Raw genomic sequence first — 25,273 nt, 5'->3', positions numbered from 1 at the left:
GCAATGTCCGGCTGAAGAACCTAAGAAACACAAGGACTCCGGGAAGTAAACTCCCCAGAGCTAGGTTAGTAACAAGCATTTCTGGGACAGGATGCACACAAAAGGAAACCAATGAAAACAGAGATGAGAGGCAGCAGTTGTGTCATGGGAAGGGAGGAACTTCCGGGCAGTCTAGAATTATAATAGCATAAGAGAGGCAGGTTAAACACACACACCCACCGGAGGCCACCAGCCGCAAAGTGTAAACATCAGACCACTTCCGTCCGAACTTCCTGTCGAGAAAGCATACTGTTTGTGTTTAATCCAGGGTCTGACTTTTAATAATATTAACAATTTTAATAATTGTGTTTTCCTCTGAAAACATTGTCTGCCTATTGACATTGACTGATACATTGCCCTCTGGTTGACAGAACATTTACAACTTAAGTTTGATAAAAATATAGGTCTTACTTAGGGCTGGGTGATATGGCCTAAAATAAAATCCCTGATTTAAAAAAAAAAATCCGATTTAAGATTTAAATCCGATTTTTTTTCTCCCTCTACTTAAAATCAATCTGCAGATGACAAATAAATTGTTCAAAACAAGTTTTATGGGGCATTATGATTATTCATGCCAATTTTGTGAAAATATAAATTGGTTTAAAGGTTGTTTTTTGGGGGGCTATATATTCAACAACAAAAGCGGATGCGTGAGATAAAGCTGTTTTCACACATACAGGTGGTAATTCACTTGCGTTCCGCCGCAAAAGTTCAAAATCATTTTAACGTTATTGCGACCTTGCCCCTATTTTCACCTGTTGCTGAGTAACGTCGCTTAACATCCCATGGTCTCTTGAATGTAGCATACCTGTAGCAAAGCCGTAGCGATAAAACAAACGTCGAAGCAGAGCTCCGTGCTACAGAGCCGATTACAAGTTGTTTAAGCCGCTACAGACCTCCGTCACAGCTTCGGTTGTATCAGCGGCATTTAGTAGATGTGTTGAGCGCCAAAGAATTCCTCAACACCGGCTCTGGTGCCCCGCATGATGCTCCTTCAGGTCAGCTGTAGCTGGTGGTTCAGTTACCGAGAATAGGTGACTCTCAGCCGGGGACAGTGCACGCGAGCTGCCGGTCATTTCGCCGAAATTACAGATAAGTAAGTAATGAAACGACTGGTTAAGAAAATAATTAATGTTAGTCCCTGTCGCTGCCATGTTGTTTGTATATCTCTATAGGCAAACACGCGGGAGGGATGAGCCCGTTCCGAGTCTGGAGCGCCCAGAGGGAAGCGTCGGCCGGATGTTAAAGAGGAAAATCGATTTTTCATTTAAACAAATCTCGTTGACTACACATTCAAGTTAATCGATAAAATCGATTTATCGCCTAGCCCTAGTCTTACTGAAGGCATTTAATGGTCAAAATATTAATAAATATTTGAATATATTTGAATATTAATAAACAAACAACAGCCCATGGGCCCACCACCTGTGGGAGGAACCGCTGGGGTGGTGCGTGCTGTCACATGGGTGGCAGTGAAGGTCAGGGCCTCGACGGACCAGACCCGGGCAGCAGACGCTGGCTCTGGGGACGTGGAACGTCACCTCTCTGTGGGGAAGGACGGAACTGGTGGAGGTGGAAGAGCTACGGTTAGATCCGGTGGGGCTTACCTCTACGCACAGTCACGGTTCTGGAACCATACTCCTGGATAGGGGTTGGACTCTTTTCTTCTCGAGTTGCCCAGGGTGTAAGGTGCGGGGGGTGTGGGGGATACTCACAAGCCCCGGCTGAGCCGCCTACGTTGAGTTTACCCGGTGGGCCCGGAGAGTTACGCCTCCCTACGCCTGCGGGTTGTGGGGAAAACTCTGACTGTTGTTTGTGCATATGCACCAAACAGGAGTTCGAGTATTCGGCCCTTCTTGGGAACCTTGACTGGAGTCCTGCATGGGGCTCCAGTGGGGGACTCCATTGTTCTGCTGGGAGACTTCAGCGCCGCGTGGGCGATGATGGAGACACATGGAGAGCGTGATTGGGAGAGCGGCCTCCCTGATCTAAACCAGAGTGGTTGTTTGTTGTTGGACTTCTGTGCTAGTCATGGATTGTCTATAACAAACACCATGTTAGCATAGGGATGCTCATAAGTGTACTTGGTACCAAGAGCACCCTAGGCCAAAAGGTCAATGATCGATTTTATAATCGTTTCATCTGATCTGAGGCCGTATGTTTTGGACACTGGGTCGAAGAGAGGGGCGTTAGATGTCAACTAATCACCATCTGGTGGTGAGTTGGGTCAGGGGTGGGGAAGACTTTGGACAGACCTGGTAAGCCCAAACGGGTAGTCGGGGGTTAAATTGGGAAGGCGTCTGGAGGAGGCCCCTGTCCGACGGACTTTCAACTCACACCTCGGCGAGCTTTCTGTGCATCCCTGTGGAGGCTGGGGGCATTGAACCCGAGTGGACAATGTTCAAAGTTTCCATTGCTGAAGCTGCGGTGAGGAGCTGTGGTCTTAGGGTTTAGGTGCCTCAAGGGCGGTAACTAGGGTTGGGTACTAAATCGATACTTTTAAAAGCGGTGCGGTGCCTGAACCGGTACTTTTCAATAAAGTTAAAAAAAAAAGAAAGAAGAAAAAATAAGGGTAGTAAACAACATTCAGTGACTTGTTTATTGCTAAGGCCATGGTCAAAATTAAAGATTTAATAATAATATAATAATTATAACAATAACTTATTTCACCAGTAAATTGCTGTTGAACCCCAGATGGGAAAAGGGTATTTTACAATTACTGTGAATGCACCACGAGGCTACCTGTTTTAAGTGAATGCACCGTCTGTGTTGTTTAATTCCGACAACGACGCGCTGCAAGTTGAACGCACCGTCTGTGTTGTTTAATTCCGACCATATAAACATACTGTATATCTATGAATTGCGACAACGGCAGCTGTTGCTGCGCTAGAGCAAACTGTTAAATCCCGCTGTTGAAGTCCTCCACAGTGAAATACAGTCACACTTTACACTGTTTAACGTTAGCTGTCAGCATTTTACCGGTGTTTAATCCAGCTGCTAGCTAAAGGTAGGCTACGTTACATGCTATCAGGTGTAGTGTAAAGTCAAGCAACGAAAACTTCGTTCTTATTCGGTCTCGTTACTACCGTTTAACGTCGGCACCGGTTCCCTATTGGCACAGAGTTTGGTACCCAACCCTAGCGGTAACCCACGAACACCGTGGTGGACACCGGTGGTCAGGGAAACCGTCCGACTGAAGGAGTCTTTCCGGGATATGTTATCCCAGAGGACTCGGAGGCAGTTGCAGAGAACGAAGGGGCCCGAAGGGCTGCAGCCTCTGCCGTGAAAGAGGCAAAGCAGTGGGTGTGGGAGAAGTTTGGAGAAGACATGGAGAAGGACTTTCGGTTCGGCACCAAGGTGCTTCTGGAAAACTGTTCGCCCCTCAGGGGAGAAGCGGGGAACCATCCAAGCTGTGTACAGTAAGGATGGGACACTGTTGACCTCAACTGAGGAGGTAATAGGGCGTGGAAGGAGCACTTTGAGGAACTCCTGAATCCGACTAATACGCCCCTCTATGTTAGAGGCAGAGCTGGAGGATGATGGGGATCATTGTCAATTTCCCAGACGGAAGTCACTGATGTAGTCAAACAACTCCACAGTGGCAAAGCCCCGGGGGATTGATGAGATCCGTCCAGAAATGCTCAAGGCTCTGGGTGTGGAAGGGCTGTCCTGGTTGACATGCCTCTTCAACATTGCGTGGAAGTCTGGGACAGTGCCAAAGGAGTGGCAGACCGGGGTGGTGGTTCCCCTTTTTAAAAGGGGGACCAGAGGGTGTGCTGCCAATTACAGGGGGTATCGCACTTCTCAGCCTCCCTGGTAAAGTCTACTCCAAGGTGCTGGAAAGGAGGGTTCGGCCGATAGTCGAACCTCAGGTTGAGGAGGAACAATGCGGATTCCGTCCTGGTGCGTGGAACAACGGACCAGCTCTTCACTCTCGCAAGGATCCTGGAGGGAGCCTGGGAGTATGCCTAACCGGTCTACATGTGTTTTGTGGATCTGGAAAAGGTATGACCGGGTCCCCGGGAGATACTGTGGGAGGTGCTGCGGGGTATATGGGGTGAGGGGGTCTCTACTCAGGGCCATCCAATCTCTGTACGACCAAAGTGAGAGCTGTGTCCGGGTTCCGGCAGTAAGTCGGACTCATTTCAGGTGAGGGTTGGCCTCCGCCAGGGCGCGCGCTTGTCACCAATCCTGTTTGTAATATTTATGGACAGGATATCAAGGAGTCGGGGTGGGGAGGGGTTGTGCTGATTCGGTGGGCTGGGGATCTCGTCACTGCTCTTTGCAAATGATGTGGTCCTGATGGCATCATCGGCCTGTGACCTTCAGCACTCACTGGATCGGTTCGCAGCCGAGTGTGAAGCGGTTGGGATGAGGATCAGCACCTCTAAATCTGAGGCCATGGTTCTCAGCAGGAAACCGATGGAGTGCCTTCTCCAGGTAGGAAATGAGTCAATGAGTTCAAGTACCTTGGGGTTTTGTTTGCGAGTGAGGGGACAATGGAGCGGGAGATTGGTCGGACAATCGGCGCAGCAGGTGCAGTATTACATTCAATTTATCGCACCGTTGTGACGAAAAGAGAGCTGAGCCAGAAGGCAAAGCTCTCGATCTACCGGTCAGTTTCGTTCCTACCCTCACCTATGGTCATGAAGGCTGGGTCATGACCCGAAGAAGAACGAGATCCAGGGTACAAGCGGCCGAAATGGGTTTCCACAGGAGGGTGGCTGGCGTCTCCCTTAGAGATAGGGTGAGAAGCTCAGTCATCCGTGAGGAGCTCGGAGTAGAGCCGCTGCTCCTTCGCGTCGAAAGGAGCCAGTTGAGGTGGTTCGGGCATCTGGTAAGGATGCCCCCTGGCCGCCTCCCTAGGGAGGTGTTCCAGGCACGTCCAGCTGGGAGGAGGCCTCGGGGAAGTCCCAGGACTAGGTGGAGGGATTATATCTCCAACCTGGCCTGGGAACGCCTTGGGATCCCCCAGTCAGTGCTGGTTAATGTGGCTCGGGAAAGGGAAGTTTGGGGTCCCCTGCTGGAGCTGCTCCCCCTGCGACCCGACACCGGATAAGCGGACGAAGATGGATGGATGGATGGATAAACAAACAAACTTAGAATATTATTTTTGGGTAAAAGTCAAAGCCCTATCCTGAATTAAACGCGCACAGTTACAGCCCCTATAGGATTATGAAATACAGTATTTATGCCCGCATGCACCTTGATGTATTTTTTTTTTTTTATTGGTATCCAGGCATTAGAAAAACATTAACCATTAAAAACACCTTGCATCCTTCCCAGCACCCCTACCCTCTCAAAAGCAAGGCAAGAAAAACACAAGTCAGGGCGATTCATTCAAAAGACACACAGAGACGAACAATAGAAACCACATCAGTACGATCAAAAACATCTGGCCACCCTCCAGGTTATTACCCGTCACATTTCTCATGGATTTCACATACAAAAAAGAAAACAAACAACCAAACAACAAAACACTTGACTGTCTTTTGATAACTTGTGAATAATCTTCAATAAAAGCTCTGTCTGGTACCACAAACAGAACTATATACATTATAGAAGAGGGAGGAATGTGTGTACTAAATGCATATAGTATGCATTATATAAAGTCTACTCTTCTGGGAGCAATATATACGGTCCACTTAAACCATATGCTGGCAAAATCTTCTTGCTGTAGTTTGAGATAATGTCAGTCTCTCCATTTTGTATATGTCATAAACTGTCTATCCAGTCATCGATCAAAGGAGCCTGTTGCTTCAGCCACCTTGATGCATTTTTCATATAAATAAAGTAGAGATGAAAAAGTGTTTGTGTGACTAGTGATGGAATATAAATGGTGCTTAAATAACGTGCCTTGTTGAATTAGACTGAAGCGATAAGATATAAACAGTGTCACATTAGTTAATGTCGGTCTGATTGCATCAAACCAAAATGCAACCACAGTAACAGGTGTCTGGGAGCTTGTCTTTTTCAAAACCACTGAGGATACAGAACTGTGTGGAGTTTTTGTTAGGTTCAGAGGGGATATTTGTCAGCGTGCTTTGCTAGCTGAACAGTAGTACACTGCACCCTGCTCAGGTCCAACCACTTGGATGATTAGAGAGGCGTTTTTTACTGTATTAACCCCCAAATCTCCAGACATATTAAAATGTTCTTTATATGGCTCTTCCTTTGTGGCAGCTTTGTAGTACAAATATCCAATGAGTTTCATAGCCGTGTCTCCAGGTGAGCGCTGGTACCAGAGCATCACCCTGTAGTCAGTTTTATCATGGCTGCAGAATATCTCCACTTTGTCTCCAGATTTGGTGATGAGATCAGAGGGAGACTGACGGACATCAAGACCCAGACACACACCTGGGCAGAGAAAATGAAGAACGTATTCATTGTGATAGATTATATGTTTAAAATGAAGCCATTTCCACTTTCATACACTAGGATCTAATTGTATTTAAGTGATTACCTGATAGGCAACAGAAAAAAAGAAAACAGATCATTTTAACTTGCTCAAAATGAATGCGTTACTCAAACGCCTTTATAGATTACTTTTCCGAAGTATGTATCCTAGAGTTTTAGAGGTGTAAGTCGCTGACAGTAATATCAACCTGGGTCCTGTGAGTGATGGAGATCCAACTGAGGCCTCTACTGAAACGGAAAAGGAAGTGAAGATGAAACGGCATCACTGTATAACGTCTGACAGACGATGGCAGCGAATCAAGAGCAGCTGGCTGGGAGGGTTTCTTATCCAAAACCATACATGTTGATCAAAGTTGGTTGAGAGTTTTTGTCTAACAGAGAGGGGATGTTCAGTCAGTGTGCCCTGCTAGCTGCACAGTAGTACACCGCGCAGGGGCCTTCAGGTTGTATATAACCAGAGAGCCGTTCTTTGCTCCGTCTCCACTCATATCTCCAGTGATGTTAAAATGCTCTTTGAAAGACTTCTCCTGCTCTATGTTGCTGTAATACACATGTCCAACGTTTCAGAGCTCGGTCTCCAGCAGATTTCTGGTACCACTGCATGACTGTGAAGTAGCTCCTTTCATGGCTGCAGACCAGCTCGACTTTGTCTCAGGTCTTCTGAGAAGTTCTGGAGGAGTTTGGTAGACTTCATCACCCAGACAAACTCCTAGAAAGGAAGACAGACAGAGGGAAAGATGAACGAACCACATAGAAACTTTAGATCAAGTGGTATTCCTGAGTTATAAAAATGATTACCAATGAGCCAAGAGAAAAGGAATAATGTTGGCATGTTGTCCTCCTGTCTGTCTGAATGAACACAGAACACTGAGTGGCTCCAAGCGCTCGACTCCACCAACAGTTCACTAGACTCTTTTATTAATGCCCTCCTCTGTAACCTGCTACATCATATTTCCTAGTGCTTCATGTGTTGAACTGAAGAGTATTTCTGGAACTCCAGCGCCGCCTGCTGGAACGATATCAAAGCAAACATTTGGTTCCTAATCCACTCACCAAATGTGTTGGCAACCAGTTATTGTTCAGCTGCTCAGACTTGTCACATCACTGTGTTTACTGACGGCACAGAAGTACACAGCGCTGTCCTCAAGCTGCAAGTCTTTCACAGTAAAGGCCCCGCTCTCAGTGTTTTCTTTGATGGCTGAATATTTGGTTTGAGGAGCCCCCCCGTAGTCTGGCTGTACACCAACAACTGTGTAGACAACGAGGGTCATGGTCTCCCCTGGACGCTGTCTGTACCAGTACATCTGGTTATGAGAAATATCTTTGTTGTGGCTGCAGTTCATCTCTGCAGATTGGGAAACATAACTCCAACTGATTTCAGGGTGTTGGGTCACATCCTGGCACTGACCTGTGTGGAGAAAATACAACATTAAATACAAGTAGTTTTCCTTTTAGTACATTTTGAAAAGTTATCATTAATGTGCAGGGTGTAAAAACCATAATATTTTAACTATTAGGTCAATATTTTCTTTAATGATTTATCTTCATGCATGTAGACAAAAAAAATCAAATAATTTTACTTTTACTATTACTGAATCTTTGTTAGCCCTGATTTAAAGTCAGAATTTGAGACTGCACGTATAGGTCTTCATCAGCCTGTTTTCATGTTAGTAAATACACTAGATAACAATAAATCTATCTCTTTCACTTTACAAAAATATTAATTTTTAGTAGAGGTAGACCGATTAATCGGTTTTGCAGATTAATCGGCACCGATAGTTGATTGGTGGAACTATCGTTATTGGCAAAAATCCATACCGATGGCCTGCTGGCATCATTCATTACAATAGCGGCCTCTAGAGTGTCTTTCTAGCCTTTACAGGTGATTTTCTATCCAGCCTGGAACTTGTACTTATCGGTAAAATCCACTATCGGTCGACCTCTAATTTTTAGCCTTGTACCTTGAAGCCACAGAGACGAGACTACAAATGTAATGAGAACTTGAGTCATAATAGTGATCCTGTTAACATGAGACGCCGCCACAGCAGACCTGATGAATGTCTGAGGCTGCTTTTATAATGGGAGGTGGGAGGTTAAAGGCATTGCTCTACAGAAAGGACCTCCCATTCTAATTTTGGATCTTAATCAGAAGAGAGACAGACATTGGTTAGACTGGCTTATTCCAGGTGCACGGAGGCACTGTGAGCTTTAATACAGAGATAAAGAATGAGTGTGATGAGGAGGTTTTTGTACTGAGGAGCAGTGATATGTAGCACTGTGTAACCAAGCAGCACAGAAGTACACTGCACTGCTGCTCAGGCTGAGTTTTTCAATTGTTAATGTGCAGTTTTGGTCTTTATTTGCACTCCCTTCTATCTTCACACCCAGGCCAGCCTCTGGGTTTCCACTGGTTGTAAACATGTATCCCAGGAACTGCAGTTGTCTGTCCGATTGCTTGTACCAGAGGATTTGGTTGTAGTTCTGAATGCTGTGTGTACAGTTGATTTCTAACGTTTCATCAGGTTTGTTGAACACATCATCTGGAGTCTGGTGGACGTTGTCACTGAGAGAGGAACCTGTGGAAAAAGGATGCATCAGACAAAATAGAACATGAGCATCAACACGGCTGGATTAAAAACCAGACTAATTTTTAAATGTATAATAATGCAAACCACATCTGAAACAGCAGCACTATACGCGATATACAATATGAGAACTTGAAATAAAATCTCTTCAAACTATTGTGAGTCGTTACCTGAAACCAGAATAGAGGTACAAGTAATACAAAGGAATGTGATGATCATTGTGTTTTTTTCTGAGTGTTAGGTGGTTTTGGAAAAATCTAGATCAAAATAGGGACACTAATTTTTTGTCGCGAATGAATGAAGCAGTTGTACTAACTGAGTATTTCCAGCCTCCTCTTTGAGTAAACCCTCCCAGGTCTTTAGGTGGGTGGGTCATTGTGATATATAACTCATGGTAACTAGCTTTTTACACACCACAGGCTCAGCATACAGATCTGAGTAATGATATACTGAGGAAGGAACACAGCTGTAGGGAGGTTTTGTACTGAGGAGCAGTGATATGTAGCACTGTGTCACCTAGCAGCACAGAAGTACACTGCACTGCTGCTCAGGCTGAGTTCTTCTATTGTTAATGTGCAGTTTTGGTCTTTTTTGCACTCCCTTCTATCTTCACGCCCAGGCCAGCCTCTGGGTTTCCACTGGTTGAAAACATGTATCCCAGGAACTGCAGTTGTCTGTTTGATTGCTTGTACCAGAGGATTTGGTTGTAGCTGTCAATACTGTGTGAACAGTTGATTTTGCGCCATTTCTTTGGGTTTTTGAACACATGAGCTGGAGTCTGGTAGACTCTGTCACTGAGAGAGGAACCTGTGGAAAAAGCACCAACAGAAAAGCACATTTGTATATGAGTGTGAGTCTTCATACAAGTAAAAGAACAAAAAAAAACGTACATTACCTGAAACCAGTATGACATTAAGGGCTATGCAGAAGACTACGATCATCTTGTTGTGTTTAAAGACTGAATTTTAGAACCTTTTGTTAGTCGTGTATTTTTACTGCAGTCTACTGCAGTTTGTGCTGGGTAAACCCTCCCATCAGGAAATCCAACTTTTTTAGTCTGGTTGGGGTGATAATGCATTGTCCTCCTCCTGAACTCACACTACACACCACACCACACACTGACATACTGTGCTGCCACCTTATGACAGGAAACAGTATGACAGAGACCTGAAATGAACCCTGAAACCCAGGCGTTACACACTGGATGCATCGTGGCGTGTCCGTTTATATTTGGGCTCCCATGTTAACAGGTTAGAGCTTACACACTGCCTGCGTGACACGCGCCTGCGTCTCAGTAGCTCGCGTACTATGTCATTTAGACACAAATACATATTAATAAATGACATGTTGATGTTTGAAAGCCTCTGGTTTCTGATATAAATGCTGATATAAATGTAATAAAAATGTTTTTGACTGATATTACGATCATAATATGATTACGATATTGAAGGGAATGATTGTGTTTGTATCATTATTCTCATTTCCATTGACTAATATTAATCTTAAAAAAATATATATATATTATAGTGTGATTTTTTTTTTTTGCGAGGATCTGTACCAAACAAAGATGTTTTCTGTAGTCTGTAGGATAGGATTTGTAGGCGGAGCGTCTCTGCAGCACCACAATACTTCATTCAGAATGGCTTGACACACATTTTGCCTTTAACAAATATCGGCCCCTCTGTGAATTGGATATTGCACTAGTCCATATGCGATTTTGATAAATTTGTGATTAATTGTGCAGCCCTATCCCTGACAATGCGTTAACTTTACATTAAGTGAATGAAAATCATCATTTACAATCATTTATGACGGCTCCAGTCAGTCATTTCTGTCCATACTGTTTAAACTAGGGCTGTCAAATGATAAAAAATGTAATCGTGATTAATTGCCAAATTTCTATAGTTGTTATTGATTATTGCATGTTTTATCACATGAATAAAATTTTATTTTGCATTTCAGAACTGTTTTTAAGTACATATAGACAATGGAAAGCAATTCTTACCAGTGCATCTTCATTGGGAATCAAATGAATGCAAAGAAAGTTACTTTATGAACTTGACTTTAAGATTTGTAATTGTTTAGTATTTATATACTGTAAACAAAAGAAAAATGTGTGAATCTGTCATTATTGCACAATTCCTCGAAGTACCTAATGTAACGGAGATGTAACACTAACACTTTGCTTATACAGTATGAACAAAATGGTCCAAAACCAGATGCCACAGCAGGACATTTGTGACCTTTACATTTTTCTAATAAGGAATGTAACAATTCTCCTGGACAGAAAAGGGGGTGGACAATGTCCCAAATGACAAAAACAGTCCAAAAAAAACCCCGATACAAACAACACAGTCCTAAACCCGTATGCTGATATACATAGTCAATATAGTGTGCAGTAACTCCTATGTAAATAATTTGATTACTCACTGACGTCCAGTGATCACCGGTTGATGAGACAGTTTGAACTCTGCAGCAGTTCCAGTGTGGCTGCTTTCTCCGTGGAGTACAGGCTGTGTATACGTGAAACTACTGTCCCCCTCGACAACGTTTTAAAAGTACACTTTCCATTCAGAATCTTATTGGCATCCATTTTGGCGTCTCGCCATCCACTCAAAACGTAACGTTGGCCTGCTACTCTTTGGCCGGCTCGCGAGCCCAAACAAGTGTGTGCGGCGTGCCTGTTGTTTAGTTTCCGGTCTAGCTAGATCCGGTGTGGTGTTATAGTTTTTCTAATGTTACTAGTTGTTGCAACAGCATTCGAAAAAAAACTACAAAGTTTGCTAGGCCAAAAAGAACGTTAATCTCGTGATAAAAAAAATTGACGCCGTTAAAATGGGTTTGCGTTAACGCCGTTAATAACGCGTTTAACTGACAGCACTAGTTTAAACCAAACATAAATCCTGTATGTACTACGACTGGGCGATATGGAGAAAATCAAATATCACGATATTTTTGACCAAATACCTCGATAACGATATTGTAGAGTTGACTATCGGTGCTTTCACAAAATATTTACACAATGAGATTTTTGATAAATAATCATCAGTAATGTGGATATAATGACTAAGTGGGTAAAGGCAGATAATGGAACAGTTACAACAGTCTGGTAAGTTGAGGAAATGACATCACTTTACGGTAATGCAGCCTTTAAAACCAGGAAAAGACAACAATTATGCCATATTACGATATCCAAAATCGAAGACGATATCTAGTCTCATATCACGATATCGATTTAATATCCATTATATTGCTGTACTTCAAAGTAAATGAAGTTAAGAATCATGTTTAATATTTCTGTGAACTATGGCACTGTATTAACACTGTTCTAATCTACACACTGTAATGTGAAACCGATTTATTGACGAGCTACAAAACCAACAATGAGATGGATCAAAATAAACTTGGGCTGACAGTCTGCATCCATGTGTTTTTTATTTGGAAACGATGCATCGATCTAGATCAATATATGGATTCAATCCTCAACAATCCAATACCGATACAAAGTGAAAATATTGATACATATCATCATCTTTAAGATGCACCTTTATTTTGAAATTGCCACTTTATATTTATTCTTATTAAAAAGAGTATTTTGTCTTTAATTTAAATATCTGGAAGAGCTTAGTAATGAAATAGTCAAATCATATCTTAGTTGCTTTTTGTAAATATACCTATATAAATGTAACTGATTGTGTTAAATGGGCTTATTGTCTCGTATCGGTCGCAGGCCCCTGAATTAAATCAAATCATATCTTGGCAGACTTTGTGATATCAATAAATATCGTTGAAGAAGAATCAATATAATTTCTGTGAGAAAACGTGTGATTTACACCCCTAGTGTTTAACACATTATGGTTATTTAGAAAGCACAGCCCCTATAGGATTATGAAATACAGTATTTATGCCCGCATGCACCTTGATGCATTTTCATATAAATAAAGTAGTGATGAGAAAGTGTTTGTGTGACTACTGGTTACATGTATAAATTGTGCTTAAATAACGTGCCTTGTTGAATTAGACTGAAGCGATAAGATATAAACAGTCACATTAGTTAATGTCGGTCTGATTGCATCAAACCAAAATACAACCACAGTAGCAGGTGTCTGGGAGCTTGTCTTATTCAAAACCACTGATGATGAAGAACTGTGTGGAGTTTTTGTTAGGTTCAGAGGGGATATTTGTCAGCGTGCTTTGCTAGCTGAACAGTAGTACACTGCACCCCGCTCAGGTCCAACCACTTGGATGATTAGAGAGCGTTTTACTGTATTAACGCCCAAATCTCCAGACATATTAAAATGTTCTTTATATGGCTCTTCCTTTGTGGCAGCTTTGTAGTTCAAATATCCAATGAGTTTTATAGCCGTGTCTCCAGGTGAGCGCTGGTACCAGAGCATCACCCTGTAGTCAGTTTTATCATGGCTGCAGAATATCTCCACTTTGTCTCCAGATTTGGTGATGAGATCAGAGGGAGACTGCCGGACATCAAGACCCAGACACACACCTAGGCAGAGAAAGAAAGAACGTATTTATTGTGATAGGTTATACATTTCCACTTTCATACAGTAGGATCTAATTGTATTTAAGTGATTACCTGCTAGGCAACAGAAAAAAAGAAAACTGATCATTTTGACTTGCTCAAAATGAATACGTTACTCAAACGCCTTTTATAGATTAGTTTTCCGAAGTATGTATCCTAGAGTTTTAGAGGTGTAAGTCGCTGACAGTAATATCAACCTGGGTCCTGTGAGCGATGGAGATCCAACTGAGGCCTCTACTGAAACGGAAAAGGAAGTGAAGATGAAACGGCATCACTGTATAACGTCTGACAGACGATGGCAGCGAATCAAGAGCAGCTGGCTGGGAGGGTGCTTATCCAAAACCATACATGTTGATCAAAGTTGGTTGAGAGTTTTTGTCTAACAGAGAGGGGATGTTCAGTCAGTGTGCCCTGCTAGCTGCACAGTAGTACACCGCACTGTGCTCAGGGGCCTTCAGGTTGTATATAACCAGAGAGCCGTTCTTTGCTCCGTCTCCACTCATATCTCCAGTGATGTTAAAATGCTCTTTGAAAGACTTCTCCTGCTCTATGTTGCTGTAATACACATGTCCAATGTGTTTCAGAGCTCGGTCTCCAACAGATTTCTGGTACCACTGCATGAGTGTGTAGTAGCTCCTTTCATGGCTGCAGACCAGCTCGACTTTGTCTCCAGGTCTTCTGAGAAGTTCAGGAGGAGTTTGGTAGACTTCATCACCCAGACAAACTCCTAGAAAGGAAGACAGACAGAGGGAAAGAAAATGAACGAACCACATAGAAACTTTAGATCAAGTGGTATTCCTGAGTTATAAAAATGATTACCAATGAGCCAAGAGAAAAGGAATAATGTTGGCATGTTGTCCTCCTGTCTGTCTGAATGAACACAGAACAGTTCACTAGACTCTTTTATTAATGCCCTCCTCTGTAACCTGCTACATCATATTTCCTAGTGCTTCATGTGTTGAACTGAAGAGTATTTCTGGAACTCCAGCGCCGCCTGCTGGAACAATATCAAAGCAAACATTTGGTTCCTAATCCACTCACCAAATGTGTTGGCAACCAGTTATTGTTCAGCTGCTCAGACTTGTCACATCACTGTGTTTACTGACGGCACAGAAGTACACAGCGCGTCCTCAAGCTGCAAGTCTTTCACCCGCTCTCAGAGTTTTTTTGATGGCTGAATATTTGGTTTGAGGAGCCCCCCGTAGTCTGGCTGTCCACCAACAACTGTGTAGACAACGAGGGTCATGGTCTCCCTGGACGCTGTCTGTACCAGTACATCTGGTTATGAGAAACATCTTTGTTGTGGCTGCAGTTCATCTCTGCAGATTGGGAAACATAACTCCAACTGATTTCAGGGTGTTGGGTCACATCCTGGCACTGACCTGTGTGGAGAAAATACAACATTAAATACAAGTAGTTTTCCTTTTAGTACATTTTGAAAAGTTATTATTAATGTGCAGGGTGTAAAAACCATAATATTTTAACTATTAGGTCAATATTTTCTTTAATGATTTATCTTTATGCATGTAGACAAAAAAAATCAAATAATTTAACTTTTACTATTACTGAATCTTTGTTAGCCCTGATTTAAAGTCAGAATTTGAGACTGCACGTATAGGTCTTCATCAGCCTGTTTTCATGTTAGTAAATACACTAGATAACAATAAATCTATCTCTTTCACTTTACAAAAATATAAATTTTTAGTAGAGGTAGACCGATTAATCGGTTTTGCAGATTAATCGGCACCGATAGTTGATTGGTGGAACTATCGTTATTGGCAAAAATCCATACCGATGGCCTGCTGGCATCATTCATTACAATAGCGGCCTCTAGAGTGTCTTTCTAGCCTTTACAGGTGATTTTCTATCCAGCCTGGAACTTGTGCCTTATTTCGGGGTTGTTGAGCATTAAATCCAAACTGTTACATCCAAGATTTATCCACTTGATGACCATAATTCATCACGTTTTCGGTCATTTCTGCCGCTAACTCCGTGCTATCCATAGACAGTAGGTGCTACCGACGAGGGAATCTCCCATGATGCCTTTGTTTATGTTTTCAACCAATGGGAAGGCAGGTCCGTCACACATTACGCCTTATATGGGCATCCAAGCGAGAACAACAGGTATAGTGGGAAAGATAGATCCCTCCAGGGGCCTGTTTCACAAAAAGCAGAATATATAAATCCAGGATAACTGATAAATCGGGGCTTGACCTAGTCTAATCTGTGCATCCTGGCTTGGTGCGTTTCACAAAGGCCGAGCCAGGCTGAGGAGGAGCGACTAGGTTGAGCCAGGCTGAAGTAATTGATAGATGCGCGTCCGCGCTTTCCTCAAAAGACGGCGAATTCGATCACAAATTTACTGATGCCAAAATGGAGACTACGCATTGTACATAGTTTATACAGAGTGAGCAGCAGCTTCTTATGGAAGTATGATATCATGAAATACATTTGTATAAAAAGAAAAAAAACGGCCGCTGTAATGAAAACGCGAGAAAGCGTGGCAGAACGATTGCGGACCGACTGAATGCGTAATTGTAGCCTAAATATATACATTAACTGACAACTGCTCTGAATTGAAACCGTCATAATCATACCATTCAAGGATTAGGCTACTAATCATTTCGCAAATTAACAGTTGTACTCTTTGCCTTAAAAGTAAGCAGAAGATAATGTTACTCAGGAAATTTACCACAAAGATCAATTTTCTACAACGGCTAGAAATATGATGCGTAAATATCTCTTTCACTCTGTTTCTCCCTCTCTCTCTCATGGGCTAAAATATAAATGTCCTAAGTCATATTAACTTCCACTGCTCGCGTTTAATGCAAAGTGTACAACTGTTCGTTTTTCCCAATGACAGTGACTTATTGAATGGTTTCAGTTAAGAGCAGTAGTTCATAAATGTATATTTTTGACTATCATTCAGTCTGTCGCTATTGTCTGCCACGCTTTTTCGCGTTTTTTTTTATTTGATAGAGGACGAGTTTCCTTCTCTACATATGATATGCCTTGCTCCCTGTATATATGGACATAGAAAATAAAGACACTAAAGAACTTAGACTCTAAAATCTAGAAACTATGAAGATAATTAAGTGATAAATTCCATGCACACTGTAAACATGAATGGAACAGAGTGATATTCATCAGTTATTTCCCCCCAAATATAAGGTCAAAAACCATTGAGGTGTCCTCTCCCTGTTGTCATGAATGCACAGTAGCCTACATCACTAGATAGTTACTGGTCCAGTGAACTAAGACTATAATTTGGGAGGACTGTACAATTAGGATATGTTCTTAAAATTGTACAATCCTCCCAAATTATAGTTGCAGTTTACTGGACAACACAATATTGTTAGCTAAGAATGCCAAATACAATGTACATGGAAGTGGAACAAACATGATACTTATTGTTAAAGAATAAAAAAAAAAAAATGAATCAACCAAAATAATTCAAGGTGCATTGGTCAACTATAGAAATGTACAGCATTGTATGTATTGCCCTTAGTAACAGACTTCATTTAAAACACATTTGAAATTTGATCAGCCTTTTCTAATTATCTCAACAACTGCCATAATATATTAATTAAACTTCTAACAACAATATGAACATCAGTCTTCATACAGCAATATAACAGTAATAATGTCACATGAATAATTATAAAAATAATGGTCACAACTTTAAATAATAACAGTACTTAAATGAACAGCAATATGCACCTGTTGTATTTTAATCCAGGCTGATAACAATAGGGTAAAACCACTGCTGGGTGATCAGAAAAGGCTACAGGATTAAATAAATCCTGGCTGTTAGCCTGGTCAGGAGCAGGCTAGCTGTACAGAATAAATCTCCATGGTGATTTATGTGCCTCCGCTTTCGTGAAACCGAATCAAGGCTTAATTCATCCAGGATAACTGGGAAATCCCGGCTTAATCCCTTATCTTGGTTTTGTGAAACAGGCCCCAGGTCAGAGATCGTCTGTTACTGTTCTAAACCGACAGTTTAACTGTTATTATTTGTTATTTATTAATATATTAATATTTATATTTATTTCATTTAGCATGTTTTCATGGTTCAATACAGTTTTTTTATTTTTATAATAAAGTTCAGCACTGTTTTACTTGGAGTGTCATGTTTGTTTTTATCCAGTATCAATTCTAAATACTATCAGTCGATTAATCGGTTATCGGCAAATACGGCCCAACCTAGCTATCGGTATCGGTAAAATCCACTATCGGTCGACCTCTAATTTTTAGCCTTGTACCTTGAAGCCACAGAGACGAGACTACAAATGTAATGAGAACTTGAGTCATAATAGTGATCCTGTTAACATGAGACGCCGCCACAGCAGACCTGATGAATGTCTGAGGCTGCTTTTTATAATGGGAGGTGGGAGGTTAAAGGCATTGCTCTACAGAAAGGACCTCCCATTCTAATTTTGGATCTTAATCAGAAGAGAGACAGACATTGGTTAGACTGGCTTATTCCAGGTGCACGGAGGCACTGTGAGCTTTAATACAGAGATAAAGAATGAGTGTGATGAGGAGGTTTTTGTACTGAGGAGCAGTGATATGTAGCACTGTGTAACCAAGCAGCACAGAAGTACACTGCACTGCTGCTCAGGCTGAGTTTTTCAATTGTTAATGTGCAGGTCTGGTCTTTAGCTGCACTCCCTTCTATCTTCACACCCAGGCCAGCCTCTGGGTTTCCACTGGTTATCATCATGTATCCCAGGAGCTGCAGTTGTCTGTCCGATTGCTTGTACCAGAGGATTTGGTTGTAGTTCTGAATGCTGTGTTTACAGTTGATTTCTAACGTTTCATCAGGTTTGTTGAACACATCAGCTGGAGTCTGGTGGACGTTGTCACTGAGAGAGGAACCTGTGGAAAAAGGATGCATCAGACAAAATAGAACATGAGCATCAACACGGCTGGATTAAAAACCAGACTAATTTTAAATGTATAATAATGCAAACCACATCTGAAACGGCAGCACTATACGAGATATACAATGTGAGAACTTGAATTAAAATCTCTTCAAACTATTGTGAGTACGTTACCTGAAACCAGAATAGAGGTACAAGTAATACAAAGGAATGTGATGATCATTGTGTTTTTTTTCTGAGTGTTAGGTGGTTTTGGAAAATCTAGATCAAAATAGGAACACTAATTTGTTGTCGCAATGAATGAAGCAGTTGTACTAACTGAGTATTTCCAGCCTCCTCTTTGAGTAAACCCTCCCAGGTCTTTAGGTGGGTGGTGTCATTGTGTATATAACTCATGGTAACTAGCTTTTACACACCACTGGCTCAGCATACAGATCTGAGTAATGATATACTGAGGAAGGAACACAGCTGTGAGGAGGTTTTTGTACTGAGGAGTAGTGATATGTAGCACTGTGTAAACTAGCAGCACAGAAGTACACTGCACTGCTGCTCAGGCTGAGTTCTTCAATTGTTAATGTGCAGTTTTGGTCTTTATTTGCACTCCCTTCTATCTTCACACCCAGACCAGCCTCTGGGTTTCCACTGGTTGCTAACATGTATCCCAGGAACTGCAGTTGTCTGTCCGATTGCTTGTACCAGAGGATTCGGTTGTAGCTGTCAATACTGTGTGAACAGTTGATTTTGGCTGTTTCTTTGGGTTCGTTGAACACATGAGCTGGAGTCTGGTAGACTTTGTCACTGAGAGAGGAACCTGTGGAAAAAGCATCAACAAAGCATCAGACTAAATACAACAGGAGCATAAACCCTGGTGAATTGAATGAACTGACTAACGTAAGACATTTAAAATAAATCCACTAAGACAGCTGACATTGCAGCAGTGTCGGAGTTTTGTAAACGGATTTTGTTGAAAACTTGAAAAGAAATGATTTTGATGATTTTACCTGAAACCAGAATTGTGTTCAAAGTAATGCTGAGGAATAAGATGATCATTTTGTTTTCCAAGTGTTTGGTTATATTGAACAATACACACGATCAAAATCTTGTTGCTGTAATTCATTGTCTTTCCAACCTCCTGTTTGAGTAAACCCTCCTGTCAGCAGATCCTCATGAAGTCATTAGGTGGGTGGTGTCATAGTGGACCCTCCTCCTCTTTACATTCTTAACCATCATGTCGACTACTAGGGGTGGGGATAAAAAACGATTCACGTATGTATCGTGTATTTTTATTTTGCTATGCTTTTTAAAGTAGATTCTTTTCTCCAGAATCTTATTTTTTTTTTGTATCTATGATTCACCTAAATATTCTGTGTTTATACGGTACCGTTGAAGATGACTTCACCATTGGTTTCCAGCAAAACAGACCGAAAGCAGAAAATGCTTTACAAATGAAATAAGTGTCTGACTGACTGACTGACAATGCAATGTGCATTCTTCTTAGGAAACAATTTATTTTTGGAAATGTCTCTGAATATATTGTCTCTATAAGTGTATGCTTCAACTTTTGTTAAAGAAGGAAAACAAAATCGCAACACTCCATACTATGGAACCACAGTACTTCTACAACCGCAATAAATGATATTCGCAATACAAATCGAATCGGCACTTGTATATCGTCAAAGAATCGAGTCTGGACAAAGGCATATCATCCCAGCCCTATCGACTACCCCTACACCCAGATATACTGCCACCTAATAAGGGGGGGAGAGAGACAGGTGTGAGGAGCTGTGAGGAGCTGTAGTACAGAGATAAGAGATTGTGTAATAAGGAGGTTTTTGTACTGAGGAGCAGTGATATGTAGCACTGTGTAAACTAGCAGCACAGAAGTACACTGCACTGCTGCTCAGGCTGAGTTCTTCTATTGTTAATGTGCAGGTCTGGTCTTTATCTGCACTCCCATCCATTTTTACACCCAGTCCAGCCTCTGGGTTCCCATTATTTTTATACATGTATCCCAGGAACTGCAGTTTTTTGTTCTTTGACTGCTTGTACCAGAGGACTCGATCATAGTTGGGAATACTGTGTGAACAGTTAATTGTTGCAGGTTCACTGGGTTTCTTGAACGTGTCAGCTGGAGTCTGGTGGACGTTGTCACTGAGAGAGGAACCTGTGGAAAAAGGATGAACAAAGCATCAGACCAAATACATGAGCATGAGCATTAACACTTGTAAATTGAAAAACAGAATATTTTTAAAACTATAAACACGTCTGAAGCACCAGTATACAAGACTGGCTGTACACAAGCAAATCTTTACAAATTGAGAACTTGAATGAAAATGTCTTTTTAAACAATCGTGAGTACGTTACCTGAAACCAGAATAGATCTAAGAGTAATACAAAGGAATATGATGATCATTTTGACTATCGTGTTTTTCTGAATGTTTGGTGATATTGAATACAAATTTCAAAATAGGAACATCAATTTGGTGTCGCAATGAATGAAGCAGTTGTACTAACTGAGTATTTCCAGCCTCCTCTTTGAGTAAACCCTCCCAGGTCTTTAGGTGGGTGGTGTCATTGTGTATATAACTCATGGTAACTAGCTTTTACACACCACTGGCTCAGCATACAGATCTGAGTAATGATATACTGAGGAAGGAACACAGCTGTGAGGAGGTTTTTGTACTGAGGAGCAGTGATATGTAGCACTGTGTCACCTAGCAGCACAGAAGTACACTGCACTGCTGCTCAGGCTGAGTTCTTCTATTGTTATATGGAGTTTTGGTCTTTTTTCTGCACTCCCTTCTATCTTCACACCCAGGCCAGCCTCTGGGTTTCCACTGGTTGAAAACATGTATCCCAGGAACTGCAGTTGTCTGTTTGATTGCTTGTACCAGAGGATTTGGTTGTAGCTGTCAATACTGTGTGAACAGTTGATTTTGGGCCGTTTCTTTGGGTTTGTTGAACACATGAGCTGGAGTCTGGTGGACTCTGTCACTGAGAGAGGAACCTGTGGAAAAAGCACCAACAGAAAAGCACATTTGTATATGAGTGTGAGTCTTCATACAAGTAAAAGAACAAGAAAAAAGCGTTACATTACCTGAAACCAGTATGACATTAAGGGCTATGCGAGAAGATACACGTCATCTTGTTGTGTTTAAAGACTGAATTTTAGAACCTTGTTATCCGTACTGTGTTTTCATTACTGCAGTTCTACTGAATATTGCTGGGTAAACCCTCCCATCAGGAAATCCAACTTTTTTAGTCTGGGTGGGGTGATAATGCATTGTCCTCCTCCTGAACTCACACTACACACCACACCACACACTGACATACTGTGCTGCCACCTTATGACAGGAAACAATTATGATGAGACCTGAAATGAACCCTGAAACCCAGGCGTTACACACTGGATGCATCGTGGCAGGTACGCCCATGGCGGTGTATCCGTTTATATTTCGGCTCCCATGTTAACAGGTTAGAGCTTACACACTGCCTGCGTGGACACACACGTCTCAGCGCGGGCAAAAACCGGTGCCTGCTAGAAATAATACCACACCTATTTTTTTCCACGCGACATACAAGCGTGTTGGAAGCGTTCCAGGCAAAATAGAATAGAAAAAAACGTATATGTCATTTTAGACACAAATACATATTAATAAATGACATGTTGATGTTTGAAAGCCTCTAGTTTTTGATATAAATGCTGATATAAATGTAATAAAAAAATTTTTTGACTGATATTACGATCATAATATGATTAGCATGAAGGGAATGATCGTGTTTGTATCATTATTCTCATTTTCATTGACTAATATTAATCTTAAAAAAATATATATATATTATAGTGTGATTTTTTTTTATTTATTTTTTGGCGAGGATCTGTACCAAACAAAGATGTTTTCTGTAGTCTGTAGGATAGGATTTGTAGGCCGGAACGTCTCGCAGCACCACAATAATTCATTCAGAATGGCTTGACACACATTTTGCCTTTAACAAATATCGCCTCTGTGAATTGGATATTGCACTAGTCCATATTGCGATTTTGATAAATTTGTGAATAATTGTGCCGCCTATCCCCTGACAATGCGTTAACTTTACATTAAGTGAATGAAAATCATCATTTACAGTCATTTATGACGGCTCCAGTCAGTCATTTCTGTCCATACTGTTTAAACTAGGGCTGTCAAATGATAAAAAAATTTAATCGTGATTAATTGCCAAATTTCTATAGTTAATCGTGATTATTGCATGTTTTATCACATGAATAAAATTTTATTTTGCATTTCAGAACTGTTTTTAAGTACATATTGACAATGGAAAGCAATTCTTACCAGTGCATCTTCATTGGGAATCAAATGAATGCAAAGAAAGTTACTTTATGAACTTGACTTTAAGATTTGTAATTGTTTAGTATTTATATACTGTAAACAAAAGAAAAATGTGTGAATCTGTAATTATTGCACAATGCTCCTCCAAGTACCTAATGTAACGGAGATGTAACACTAACACTTTGCTTATACAGTATGAACAAAATGGTCCAAAACCAGATGCCACAGCAGGACATTTGGAGACACGTGGAGTACTGGCTGTGTATACGTGAAACTACTGTCCCCCTCGACAACGTTTTAAAAGTACACTTTCCATTCAGAATCTTATTGGCATCCATTTCGGCGTCTCGCCCTCGCCATCCACTTAAAACGTAACGTTGGCCTGCTACTCTTTGTCTGGCTCGCGAGCCCAAACAAGTGTGTGCGGCGTGCCTGTTGTTTAGTTTCCGGTCTAGCTAGATCCGGTGTGGCGTTGTAGTTTTTGTAACGTTACTAGTTGTTGCAACAGCATTCGAAAAAAACTACAAAGTTTGCTAGGCCAAAAAGAACGTTAATCTCGCGATTAAAAAAAATGGGTTTGCGTTAACGCTGTTAATAACGCGTTTAACTGACAGCACTAGTTTAAACCAAACATAAATCCTGTATGTACTACGACTGGGCGATATGGAGAAAATCAAATATCACGATATTTTCAAACAAATACCTCGATAACGATATTGTAGTGTTGACTATCGGTGCTTTCACAAAATATTTACACAATGAGATTTTTGATAAATAATCATCAGTAATGTGGATATAATGACTAAGTGGGTAAAGGCAAACGATATCTAGTCTCATATCACGATATCGATTTAATATCCATTATATTGCTCTACTTCAAAGTAAATGAAGTTAAGAATCATGTTTAATATTTCTGTGAACTATGGCACTGTATTAACACTGTTCTAATCTACACACTGTAATGTAAAACCGATTTATTGACGAGCTACAAAACCAACAATGAGATGGATCAAAATAAACTTGGGCTGACTATCTGCATCCTTGTGTTTTTTAATGGGGGTGTAACGATGCATCGATCTAGATCAATATATGGATTCAATCCTCAACAATCCAATACCGATACAAAGTGAAAATATTGATACATATCATCATCTTTAAGATGCACCCTTTATTTTGAAATTGCCACTTTATATTCTTTTTATTAAAAGAGATATTTTGTCTTTAATTTAAATATCTGGAAGAGCTTAGTAATAAAATAGTCAAATCATATTTTAGTTGCTTTTGTAAATATACCTATATAAATGTAACTGATTGTGTTAAATGGGCTTATTGTCTCGTTATCGGTTGCGAGCCCCTGAATTAAATCAAATCATATCTTGGCAGACTTTGTGATATCAATAAATATCGTTGAAGAAGAATCAATATAATTTCTGTGAGAAAACGTGTATTTACACCCCTAGTGTTTAAGAGATTATGGTTATTTAGAAAGCACAGCCCCTATAGGATTATGAAATACAGTATTTATGCCCGCGTGCACCTTGATGCATTTTCATATAAATAAAGTAGTGATGAGAAAGTGTTTGTGTGACTACTGGTGGAATATATAAATTGTGCTTAAATAACGTGCCTTGTTGAATTAGACTGAAGCGATGAGATATAAACAGTCACATTAGTTAATGTCGGTCTGATTGCATCAAACCAAAATACAACCACAGTAGCAGGTGTCTGGGAGCTTGTCTTATTCAAAACCACTGATGATGAAGAACTGTGTGGAGTTTTTGTTAGGTTCAGAGGGGATATTTGTCAGCGTGCTTTGCTAGCTGAACAGTAGTACACTGCACCCTGCTCAGGTCCAACCACTTGGATGATTAGAGAGGCGTTTTTTACTGTATTAACGCCCAAATCTCCAGACATATTAAAATGTTCTTTATATGGCTCTTCCTTTGTGGCAGCTTTGTAGTTCAAATATCCAATGAGTTTTATAGCCGTGTCTCCAGGTGAGCGCTGGTACCAGAGCATCACCCTGTAGTCAGTTTTATCATGGCTGCAGAATATCTCCACTTTGTCTCCAGATTTGGTGATGAGATCAGAGGGAGACTGCCGGACATCAAGACCCAGACACACACCTAGGCAGAGAAAGAAATAACGATATTTATTGTGATAGATTATTCATTTCCACGTTCATACACTAGGATCTAATTGTATTTAAGTCATTACCTGATAGGCAACAGAAAAAAGAAAACGAATCATTTTGACTTGCTCAAAATCGTACTCAAACGCCTTTTTGGATTACTTTTCCGTGCTATGTATCCTAGAGTTTTAGAGGTGTAAGTCGCTGACAGTAATATCAACCTGGGTCCTGTGAAGCGATGGAGATCCAACTGAGGCCTCTACTGAAACGGAAAAGGAAGTGAAGATGAAACGGCATCACTGTATAATGTCTGACAGACGATGGCGCGAATCAAGAGCAGCTGGCTG

General features: G+C 41.2%; 1 long non-coding RNA gene and 2 gene segments (V, D, J or C); all 3 read right to left on the bottom strand.

Annotated features, from left to right (window-relative positions):
• Positions 1–8,356: 8,356 nt before the first annotated feature.
• Positions 8,357–9,265, bottom strand: LOC120549807. The segment is given in 2 exon segments: positions 8,357–9,032; positions 9,212–9,265. Coding segments are annotated over 2 exon segments (417 nt in total).
• Positions 9,266–18,003: 8,738 nt separating this feature from the next.
• On the bottom strand, positions 18,004–20,222 carry LOC120549808. The gene is made up of 3 exons (XR_005637437.1): positions 19,469–20,222; positions 18,642–19,278; positions 18,004–18,462 (listed from the first exon to the last, which is right to left on the bottom strand). It is a non-coding gene; the product is annotated as an uncharacterized LOC120549808 (long non-coding RNA).
• A 68-nt stretch (positions 20,223–20,290) lies between these two features.
• On the bottom strand, positions 20,291–21,222 carry LOC120548906 (the record flags this gene model as incomplete). The annotated part of the segment is given in 2 exon segments: positions 20,291–20,631; positions 20,832–21,222. Coding segments are annotated over 2 exon segments (390 nt in total), but the record flags the coding sequence as incomplete, so codon positions are not given.
• Positions 21,223–25,273: the final 4,051 nt, after the last annotated feature.

This window comes from Perca fluviatilis, chromosome 20, assembly GCF_010015445.1.
Source record: "Perca fluviatilis chromosome 20, GENO_Pfluv_1.0, whole genome shotgun sequence".
Taxonomy (NCBI): domain Eukaryota; kingdom Metazoa; phylum Chordata; class Actinopteri; order Perciformes; family Percidae; genus Perca; species Perca fluviatilis.
This window is presented reverse-complemented; position numbering and strand designations above follow the sequence as displayed.